The sequence below is a fragment of the Medicago truncatula genome, chromosome 2 (assembly GCF_003473485.1).
Source record: "Medicago truncatula cultivar Jemalong A17 chromosome 2, MtrunA17r5.0-ANR, whole genome shotgun sequence".
NCBI lineage: Eukaryota > Viridiplantae > Streptophyta > Magnoliopsida > Fabales > Fabaceae > Medicago > Medicago truncatula.
The window spans coordinates 5,487,191-5,498,371 of record NC_053043.1 but is presented as its reverse complement, the minus strand read 5'-3'; the positions used below and the strand labels follow the sequence as shown (position 1 = coordinate 5,498,371).

General features: G+C 34.0%; 2 protein-coding genes across 2 annotated transcripts; both read right to left on the bottom strand.

Moving 5' to 3' along the window:
• Positions 1 to 563: 563 nt before the first annotated feature.
• LOC11438307 (MACPF domain-containing protein CAD1) lies at positions 564 to 7,043 on the bottom strand. The gene is made up of 6 exons (XM_003593752.4): positions 6,580 to 7,043; positions 4,613 to 4,851; positions 3,417 to 3,612; positions 2,757 to 2,940; positions 2,187 to 2,341; positions 564 to 1,440 (listed from the first exon to the last, which is right to left on the bottom strand). The coding sequence occupies exons 1-6, from the start codon at positions 6,859 to 6,861 to the stop codon at positions 796 to 798; spliced, it is 1,701 nt and encodes a 566-aa protein (XP_003593800.1). The 5' UTR covers positions 6,862 to 7,043; the 3' UTR covers positions 564 to 795.
• Positions 7,044 to 8,472: 1,429 nt separating this feature from the next.
• Positions 8,473 to 10,422, bottom strand: LOC11442919 (heat shock 70 kDa protein). The gene has a single exon (XM_003593751.3). It carries the CDS (start codon positions 10,389 to 10,391, stop codon positions 8,580 to 8,582), a length of 1,812 nt encoding a protein of 603 aa, XP_003593799.2. The 5' UTR covers positions 10,392 to 10,422; the 3' UTR covers positions 8,473 to 8,579.
• Positions 10,423 to 11,181: the final 759 nt, after the last annotated feature.

Genomic DNA, 11,181 nt, shown 5'->3' with positions numbered 1-11,181 from the left:
CATCCACTTTGTGACAACCTTTTGACAACTTTCTCTCTTATACTCACATTATCTTCTTATTCTCTCTCTTCCTTTTTCTTTCTCCATTGTTTTTAACCAATGAAAAGAGAGAAAAAAGAAATTACCCCAAAAGTTGTATAAAATGGTTGTTCAAATATTACTACTCATATAGTAGTATACTAACTAAGGAGTTTGTAACCAAAAGCTAAAGTTTGAAAAACTAAGCATTGAAAGTGTCAAAACGTTTAACGCATCCAAAGTATTAACGTTTAACCCATGGGAAGAAAATGACAAATAAAATAAAATAACTAAAACTTAACGGATTTTCTTATACCAATTTAAACTAATTTGAATTTGTTAGATTTTTTTTGTTACTACTTTTCATCATTCGATTATGAGCTTTTCTGAACCAAGATTCGATTAGTTCACTGGCCTTCAAATTACACCATCCAATCTGGTTTTTTCAACCATGCACACGAGTGTATATCCATCCATTCAAGTAAAAATGTAGAAGATAGTCCTCCAAACTTCAGTGAATCTATGTAATCCAAGACAGAATAAACTCGCCTCATAATGTCACTATGCTCATATTCCATTAAATCAACAAAATTTAATACAAAGTTATAGAAATATAATAAACCATTGCATCACCATCAACTAAATAACTAAAAATGAAAATCTACATATCACAAAAGAACTCAAAAGATTGATTCCCTGTGCAAAAAATGTTTGGCTATTGTTTCTAGTGTGAAGGGGAAAAAATAATCAAATTCAAAGGGAGGAAAAAAATATGGATCAATAGTTTAGCAAGGAGTATTTTATCCTGAGTACAATTTTTCCTTTTTCTACTCCAAGCTTAGCCCCTGTAACTAACCAATGACCAGGAATATCTTGCGGCCCTTTTGACATTTCTGTCATGTCCACAATTTTCGCAAGTTTTCCAATGTGGACGGAACTATCTTCCTTTTTCTCATCAGAGGTTTTCTTCGCCGATGATGAAGAAGCACCGTCTGATTTGTGTCCAGCTACCGGAGTGGAAGGGTTATGATCCCACACTGACCGTCTTATCGTGCACCCTGGTACCTTAGAGAAAAGTAGTTTGAGGTGTAATACATTTTTGGCACCAAAGTCCCAAACGCCGAGTTGAGCACCAGTGACAATATGAACACCAGAGAGGTCTCCGATGTTAGTTTCAGTTATCTCAATTGGCGCAGTGCTTACGTGGGAGAAGTTCTTCCATTTGATCGGTTCAAACCAACGGCTGTCTTGCTCCTCTGGACCTTGCCATTTGGGAGCACCTATGGCCATGTGTGCATCCCAATGAGGTTGGAGGTTTTTCGGGAGTGAGACTAAATGCTGCAAATGAATTGCGAGTCGGTTCTGTTTGTTCCCTTCTAGGCTCAGCCTTAGTCCGGTCACAGGCTTGCGTCCAACTGTTACCTGCAATGACAAGTCATGGTGTTGCCTCACTCACTTGTAGTCTAGAGTTAACAACATACATATCCAAATTCTGAAGTACGTGATCTTTCATTGCTCTAGCAAACATGTGATAAATGTGGATCCTGAACTCAACTACACAAACTTATAAGTTATAACCAAGTTATAATCTATAGTCTATCATAAAGATTTGACAAAATTTACTTTCACTGTTTAAGAACTAAAACAACCCTCCTATTTTATCTGTGCATCGGACTCTATGTAGCATTGATACTTGAGATTGAAGGTGTGTTTGGTGTCCGATACTGACTCATGTGGTTATATTCAATCACTTCCATTTTCTTAAATTACTACCAGTGTCTACGTGTTAGTGTTGTGTTTGGTGTTTGTGTATGTGTCAGTGCTTCATAGGTCGAACTGGATTTTTGATGATTTTCAACAACTACGACATAGGCAGAGTTTTAATCCAATTCAAATAAAACTTGTAATTTCTCAATTTCGTACCCTATAATTCATTTAACTTTGAGTGTTACAATAAACTGTCTGAGGTTTCATAATTCATTTAACTTTGAGTGTTACAATAAACTGTCTGAGGTTTCTGAAAAATCTTCATAGCTAGTTTCAATTCAATTAAACAGAATCATAGAATCACAATTTAAGCACTGAATCTATGTTTTGTGTTGCGAATAGTCCTCTTTTGAGATAATTTGATACTCATGTTAAAAATAGTAGAATTTAGTAAACAATACCTGATCTGGACTGACAAAAAGCTTAGGTCCCATTAAGCTGAACTGAAGAGATTGACAAACAGGCTCCTTTCTTTGTAGATTATTCTGCTCCGGCGCCCAAACTCGAGTTATTTGGAAATCCAAGAAATACTGTAGGTCTTCAATAGGAGGTTTGTCTGTTTAATATAAGAGCGGTCAATTACCTACTTTAAAAAATTATGTTAACATTTTGTTATACTTGTCCAGAAATTGTCATGTCTAGTATTACTATCCCAGTTTTCAAGCTCAATTTCCTCTGAACTCTGCCTATTTCATGAGTTGTTTTCAGGCACAGAACCAAAACTTTTTCCTTCAAATTCATATAATAACTGGGATCCCTAAACATGCAGCTGACATTTATTGTTAAGAAAGCCTCGTCATAAATTCACAAATTTTTTTAAAAAAATATTCTGATTGATGTTGCAGTTTATATTATGAAGTTGATGATATTATAACTGATCCTAGGGCTGAATGAGCTCATTACCCTAGCATGACTATTGCCAGAGGTAATAATATCAACTTTACAGCAATAATAATTGGATTAGAACTTACACTGTAGATATAGATCAATAGCACGTTCCAAAAGCTTTACGCCATGTACTCCTTCAAGAAGAGAAACAATGGGTGTAAACTTCATGTTAATGATGTCTGGTGCTAACTTTACAGTTTCCACCCATTTAATATGACTTTGCTCAAGATCATCCCCTCCTCTCCTCCTAAAAATGACTGTAACATCCTGCAGCAACATAATGAAAAGATCACTTTACTGAGATTAGTAGCGTGACAGTATGTGGACTGAATTAGTGCCTGCATCATTTTCTATTGTCAGTTTGGATTGACTTATTTTAACTTATCTATTGACATATTCACTTGGAGACTGTTTGGAAGAGATTATAGAAAAAACTTATGACATGTACATAAGCTGTATTCAGCTTATCTTGATCAGCTCTCTACGATAGCTTGTGAAAGAACTTATAGTTTATATTAAAACAGTTCAAATTTAATTTATCTTTTAAGCATTATACATAAGAACTTAATTAAGTTGTTTATCCAAACAGGGCATAAATAGAGTGTAATTGTCAGAAATAAATGCACAAGGTTACAACATAATGCATTAGCATAAAATAAACGAAGTTTCATTAATAATCAGAAGCAAAAAAGGTTGTATATTTTCACAGTAATGGTAGGGAAGAGGCCACTCTTAATACTAACCTTCTCTTTGTACTTCAAAGCAGCGGGTCCTGATGTGTTTTTTGCATCAAGAAACCTATCATTTTCAATGTCCTTAACGTAGTTCTCAATGTCTGGTGCAGACAAAGAAGATGATTGGTGCTGCCTAACATACACGACGTCTCTGCCACCAACTGTTGCAGATGTAACAATATGGGTACCATAATTCTCAATAAAACTGAGAAGCAAGGGCAAAAATATCCGATTAGAACTTGACTCTGTCCATACCAACTAGCAAATAGGATATATAATATAACTCTTTTCTTTTGAGATTTTTAAGGGGAAATGGGAAAAATATTGGATCAATTAACTTAAGTCAGATTATATATATGCTTTGTGAAATCTTCATTGTCATAGTACAACAACAATGAAAAAATCCATTGTCTTTTAGATGCCTATGTAGAATTCTACACTTTCATTTGAAAGAAGAAAAAAAAAGTAAGATTAAGAATCTGGAAAATACAGAGCACAATTTCTTTAACAAGATAACTAAATGACACAGATGACAAGTGAAGCATATAGAAATTCATTAACTATAATATTGTATTTGTCACAGACAACCAGGAGCTTTCGTGTTATCATCAAAATACAAATCTTAACCTGAACAATTCAGACAAAGTTGTGGTCATTTGGAGTTTCAAAATCTTATTATTTTTAGGTCCGTTTCCTAAGAAGAATAAAAAGGATGATTGGCTTATGTAAGTGCATCCTGAGAATCCATAACTCTTAGTAGACTTCACAAAGATATATTCAAGGGGCTGAATGACTTTGAGTTCAAGTAAATAAATTATATTTAATCATTTAAAAAAAAACATAAGGATGTTGCAAATTTTAGTGTTTTGTTTTGCAAAAATATATTAGCAATAGATAATTTTCAATGCATTAGAACCAACCACTTCTAATTCAGAACATAAACTGCTATATACAAATATTAATAAATACTGAAATTACTTTTTTTATAGGAATTTTACTGGTTAATTTGTTAGGATGAGGGGAAATTTGTTAACAACAGGGTATTATATCTTCAGAAGACCAGGATATTACATCTTAAGTATGTGTCAATTTAGAAGTAAACTCTATGTGTATTGCATAAAATCTAAGAACATCAAGCCAAAATCATTTTCTGCAGAAAATATAACTCAATACTCTATGCATTAAACATTAAAAACTTAGTTTACCTAGCCAAGGATGCTGGATCCCAAGAGTAAGGAACAGCGCGCCTGACTTCATCATTCAAGGCCAAATTTTGTTTCGTTAATTTAACTTCGAATAGAGGAATGAAATATCCAACCATGGCAAGTGATTTAGTGGCTGCTGCATCAACCATTGAAGAGCCAGTGAAGTTGAACATAGAATTGAAGCTTCCAAGTGGAATTTTTCCTTCTATGCCTGACCTTTCATTGAAATATTCCGCCATCTGAAAAATTTAGTCATCATTTATAAATGAATGCTACAGTAAAAATATGCAGAGCCTACAAATATATCTTCAATGATGTGGCCTAAACAAGTGTGTATAGTGGGGGCAGCCATCACCTCACAAGCCGGTTTTGTGGGGTTGTCTTAGGCCCAACCACAAATTCTAGGAGATAGATTTCAAAACAAATAGATAGGAAAAATGTAGTTGATAGCACTTTTGGCATCCAAAATCATTTTTACAAGTCCAAATTTTATGTCAACACTGGTATGCGTAGGGTCCAGGAAGGGGTCCCACCCTTTGGTGTATTGTACGCAGCCTTACCATGTTTTTTTACACAAGAGGTTGTTTCCAGGAATTGAACCCGTGACCTTTCAGTCACATGACAACAACTTTAACGCTGCACCAAGGCTCCACCTCAGAAGTTACTTTGACAGTATATAATGAAAATCCAATCACCTGCACCTAAACTATTTTATCATCCCTATATTTTCCAATAATTCACCACACCACCCTTCGACTTATTATGCATTTAAAAACAACTCCATGTTTTGTAACTTCCAGAAGAATTTAGCCAACCATGGAATATTCTCTGAAAGCCTTTCTACATCCTTTAGAGCTAAAGATAGTACGATAATGTTTTCTCACAAAAAGAAAGGTAGAACCAATAACATAACCACGGTAAGTAGACACTTTGTAGAGGTTGCAAGATAAAATAAAGCCTTGTTGGAGCTAGATAAATCATAAAGTTAATGCATTGATTGCATTCAGAGCTTGGCAAGTAAAGTGCGATTTTACCAAACTCCCTGATAATGTTCTTCTTGACCAAAACCAATTTGCACCTTCACCATGACGTAGTTTGTTGCATGCACTTTAAATTGCAATAGGCGAATCACATGCCAAAAAGGAAATGCAGCTTGAGAGAGTGTATATGATATGAGAGATAACTGGAATCATCCAATTCCAATTTCAGGAAACTAGGGACCTAAAGGAATTAATATGCTAAAACCATTCATATTATCTCATCTAATTATGTGTTGTGCATTCCTTACAAAATCAACAATGTGATTAAATTAGTTTTTTTATATTGGTTCTAACTCATCCTAACAAAACCAATTTGTAAGCTAAGGATTTGCCTCACTTATAAACCCATATTCAAGCCATAACTCATCCAATGTAGGACTTCTAACACACACACACACACACACCTCACACCTAGGACTAGACATATAAAGCGTAACCCGATAGCCATCACCTGATAGAAGGTGGCTCAACGGATCTTTGATAGGCTCTTATACCATATTAACTTTTTATATTGGACATAACTCCTTCTATCATGAAAACCAGCCGGCTTGTAAGTTGAGGATTGCCCTCACTGATAAACCCATGTTCAGACCTTCGTCCAATTGTGGGACTCTTGACAGGATGCATCCCTCTAGAAGTTGCAATGAACGGAAATGACCAAGTATTGAATTAACCAATGCATTTAGATAACACAATGTAACAAATTGAAATCATAAGCCAATCCATACACAAAAATAAAATCAAAAACAACATAAACAACTCCAAAATCTAACATAACATACTAACAACTAACATTTTCTAATAAAAACAAGAACAAATAAATAAAAATATGATTTTTATTTTATTTTTACTCTTCCTTCCTGTGAGATATTCACTTCTCAAGCAATCAACAAAACAAATAAAAAACCTAAAAACAAAAACAATCACCTTTTCAAAACTACAAACAGGGGTCTTCTCAATACCACTTTTCCCACGAGAAAAATCAATATCCAAAGAAACATTAGGAACAACAAGTTCTTGAGAAAGAGCAAGATCCCTATTATGTTCCTCATCAAGATGAACAAGCCTGGACCCAGGTGCCCCTTTACAGTAAAGAAGCCTAATATCTGATGTAACATCAAAACCACGACCCAGAGCTTGGATTGAGTTGCAAATTGTTGCAGAAAGAGAATCAGAGCTAGTTGTTGAAGTTGTGTTTTCCATAATCATTTGTTATAGAAAAACAAAAAGTTCAATCTTTTGTGGAAGAGATTGAGAAGAAGAAAAAGGGTTTGAGTTGAATTGTTGAATGGATTGGTTGGACTTTGTTGAAGTAGCTGTTTGGTGAAGTTGTTGTTATTATTGTTCTTGTTTTTCTTTCTCTTGTGTGTTCTAAAAAGGTGGAGTATAATAATTTATTAAGGTTGTGTTTGACTGTAACAACAATAATAATAGTGTTTGTCTGAAACCGCGTTTTTTCTGTAAGCTGTAGGGACCATGGTCCACCACATGGTTGAGTAAAGAGGAGGCTTCTTTTGCATGTTTGAATAACTTTTTTTTTCATTTGTGAGATTGTGTTTTTTTTTTTGTACTTTTGACAAATTGTGAAATTCTTTTGAGTTGACTGGTCCGGTCCTTTTTGGGATGTGAGGTTTTGGTTTCTAAATTGGATTTTTAAACTTGGGTCTAAGGAGTGACTTCTTTGACATTTTTATAGATTTTAAATTAAAAAGTTATTCTTTAAAAATGATAAATAGTATAATTTTTTCATTGTACTAAATACATAATTTTTCATTTTCATACAAAATTATCATTTAAAGTTTTTTAAAAAGTGTAATGAGACATTCGTTAATTATAACTTATAAATATATTTTTTTTTCATTAGTTTGCTCCTCCTTATTTACATTAAGAGACATCTTTTGAAGTTTTGAATGTTGATTTTCCATATTTTAAAAGTAAACTCTCTTTATCTATATCCAATTTTTTTTTTGTAGAAAATGCCTTCATTAACTAAAACAAAAGTTGGGGAGTGAAATCACGAACATCATACATCAATAAAGTATTTAATAATGGAGAAATATTCTCTGCAACATGCATATTATTTTACTCTTAAAAATAATTATTTGATTATTTAATTTAAAAATTTAACATTTATTAATTATTTGATTATTTAATTTAAAAATGAAAATGAAAAAAAAAACTATTAAAAAATATTTCTATAAAGAGTGATTATTTTCTAAAACTTGGTCAATGTCAGTATTATTTTGGAGTTGGGATCAAACTATTGACCTCATTATTTCACTCCTTAGTTTTAGAATAATGAACCAAAATTGTGGAGTTGGGATCAAACTATTGACCTCCTAAAAACAAAGGAATCAAAATTGCAGGAAGAAATAAGGGACCAAAATTGTGGGTTTAGTAAGTAATATATGGAGACCAATTTTGCATTTAATATTTTTTTTCCCATACCATCAATGAATGATAAATTGGTAAAGTAATTCAATATTTCTCTTTTTTATACAAACTGGACTTTATTTCTTAAATTGTAGTATTAAATTGCCAAAATGTTTTTTTACAAAAAAGAAAAGCATATAATTTGGGTCAACCGGAGTGGTATTTCTATCTGTTCAACGAGTATATTTGGGTCCATCTTAATGAGTTTATGGTCTTCTAAGCTACTTAATTTTCCTAACTATACCGATCAAAGTCATAGAAGACTTAATAAACTCAACAAAGTAATTAATCGATTGCATTGCACACACATCATCACAACGTAATTATAACAATTCTTGCATTATTGCATAACCATTAGTTTCTCTAGGATAGAAATTAAGCATAAACTAGACAAGAGAATTTCATAGACACTAATTGATTAACAAAGTTCAAACAATTTTACATTGCTTCACACTCAAGAAACTTGTTCTTAAATCTTTTACCTAGCATCACAATTAGAGAAACTTCATACTATTTTCCAACTCCTGCTTCTTGAATTCAAACTCATCAATTTCTGCCAATTGGTTTCTTTCAAACCATTCTATACTTTCCTCCACTACCTTCTCAAGTTTCTTCACTCTCTCCCTCATTTCATAAACATAATTCTCAAACAAGTTCTTTGCTTTCACCTTCTTCCTAACCTCCTCATCCTCTGCCTTATACCGCTCGGCATCCCTCATCATTCTTCTCATCTCTTCAGGACTCAACCTTCCCTCCTTGTTGGTGATAGTGATCTTCTGTTTCAACCCTATTGTCTTATCTTCAGCAGTAACCTCCAAAATTCCATTAACATCAACATCAAAACAAACATTGATATTTGGAACCTTTCTTGGTACTAAAGAGCATCCTGAGAGCTCAAATTTACCAAGCAAAAAGTTGTCCTCAGTCTTAGCATGTTCTCCTTCATACACTTTGATCAAAAGACTATCTTGATTATCACAGGCTATAGAGAATACATTTTCCTTTTTCGTAGGGATCATAGTATTCTTTGGAATCAAAACAGACATGACACCACCTTTAGTTTCAACACCAAGACTAAAAGGCATAACATCCAACAGTAACAAGTCTTCGATTTTCTTGTCTCCTTCAGTATTCAATATTGCTGCTTGAACAGCGGCGCCATAAGCCACAGCTTCATCAGGATTAATGCTTTTGCAAGGCTCTTTGACTTCATCGTTGACTCTAAACATATTCTTCAATAGTTGTTGAATCTTCGGAATTCTAGTAGACCCTCCTACAAGAACAAACTCATGAACTTGGCTTTTACTAATTTTTACCTCAACCAAACACTTCTCCACAGTCTCCATGCACTTTTTGAACAAATCCTTGTTTATTTCCTCAAAGAAAGCTCTAGTAACAGTGAAATGTAGATCAATCCCTCCACATAGAGAATCAAGCTCAATAACTGTTTGTGAAGATGAAGAAAGTAACCTCTTTGCTTTCTCACATGCTGATCTTAACCTCCCCAAAGCTTTGAAATTCTCACTGATCTTCAAATCCTTCTTGTACTTTCTATGAAATAATTCAACAAGACGGTTCACCAAATTGTTATCGAAATCAATACCACCCAAATGAGTATCTCCCAATGTGGCCTTAACCTGGAACATTCCTTCATCAATGGTCACTAAGGAAACATCGAATGTTCCACCACCAAGATCAAACACAAGCACATTCTTCTCACCTTCTCTCCACATTTTCTTGTCCAAACCATAAGCAATAGCAGCTGCAGTAGGCTCGTTGATGATCCTCATCACATTAAAACCGGCAATTTTTCCTGCATCATTTGTAGCTTGTCTCTGTGAGTTGTTGAAGTAGGCAGGAACAGTGATAACAGCATTGTTCACTTCATGACCCAAATAAGTTTCAGCAACTTCCTTTAACTTAGACAACACCATGGAAGATATCTCTTGAGGTGAAAAATGTTTCTCTTGGCCTTTGTAATTGACAACAATCATGGGTTTGTCTTTGTGGTTCGGAACAACTTTAAAAGGCCAAAGCTTTATGTCTTGTTGGACTGTTTGGTCAGAGAATCGACGGCCAATCAGACGTTTGGCATCAAAAACAGTGTTGTGGGGATATTTGGCTAATTGGTTTTTGGCAGCATCGCCTATTAATCTTTCAGTGTCAGTGAAGGCAACGTAAGAAGGGGTGACACGGTTCCCTTGGTCGTTTGGAATGATCTCAACACGATTGTTTCGCCACACTGCAATGCAGCTGTAGCTTGTACCAAGGTCAATGCCTATGGCTTTGCTTTTTCTTGTTGCCATTGCACTTAATTTGAGAGGAGAGAACAAAAGAAGAATGGTGTTTTGGTTAGTGAACCGAGAATATGGATCTGATTGATCAAAAGGTAGTTTTTATAGGCATAAGAGAACATTTTTCAGAAAAGTTGGGGAATGAGGAAGGAGTATGGAAAATATACACGGAGAATAATTGGGCAAGTGTTGAGGGATTGGCAATTTCCAAAGAACTTGGACTGAGGTTGAGGGATTTGGCAATTTCCCATATTCATTGATCCTTGATCAACTCATTATTTCTACACATAGGAATTCATGTCAGCTTGAATGTCCTATTGACTTTCTTATTTTGTAGGAGTATCTTTGGAATTGAATCATCCAACTAATAACATTTGTTGCATATGTAGAGACATGTTTCTGTTTTTTCAAATTTTCTTGCTTCCAATTTTTCCTTTGGTATTTGAAGGATCGGGAGAGATATCACTATTCCTATTAGCCAATTTCAATTCAATACTTGAACCTTTATTTATAGGAGAATGCTAAACAGTATTCTTGGGGTTAAGCAACTTATTATAAAAAGTTGTGTATTTATTACTTAATTAAAAGTCAAAACTTATATTTTCAAGACAAAATTTTTATTTATAGTTTCTTTAATCATTGCCCCAAGAACACTGGTTAATAAGACCCTTATTTATAATTATTACAACTATGTGACAACAATTTGATACAACATAATATTATCACTCTCATTCGATACATGAATAAGTTATTTACATAAGCAGATGTTTTACACACAAATATCTTCCTTGCTAGTTTGTAA

What these genes read in the sequence shown, in the direction of transcription:
- LOC11438307 (XM_003593752.4), bottom strand. Translation starts at nt 6,861, where the DNA reads ATGATTATGGAAAACACAACTTCAACAACTAGCTCTGATTCTCTTTCT. An exon ending in CTGTTTGTAGTTTTGAAAAG is followed by an intron (nt 4,852 to 6,579) that starts GTGATTGTTTTT and finishes TAAATTTTTCAG; the next exon opens with ATGGCGGAATATTTCAATGA. An exon ending in CTTTGAAGTACAAAGAGAAG is followed by an intron (nt 2,941 to 3,416) that starts GTTAGTATTAAG and finishes ATGTTGCTGCAG; the next exon opens with GATGTTACAGTCATTTTTAG.
- LOC11442919 (XM_003593751.3), bottom strand. Translation starts at nt 10,391, where the DNA reads ATGGCAACAAGAAAAAGCAAAGCCATAGGCATTGACCTTGGTACAAGC.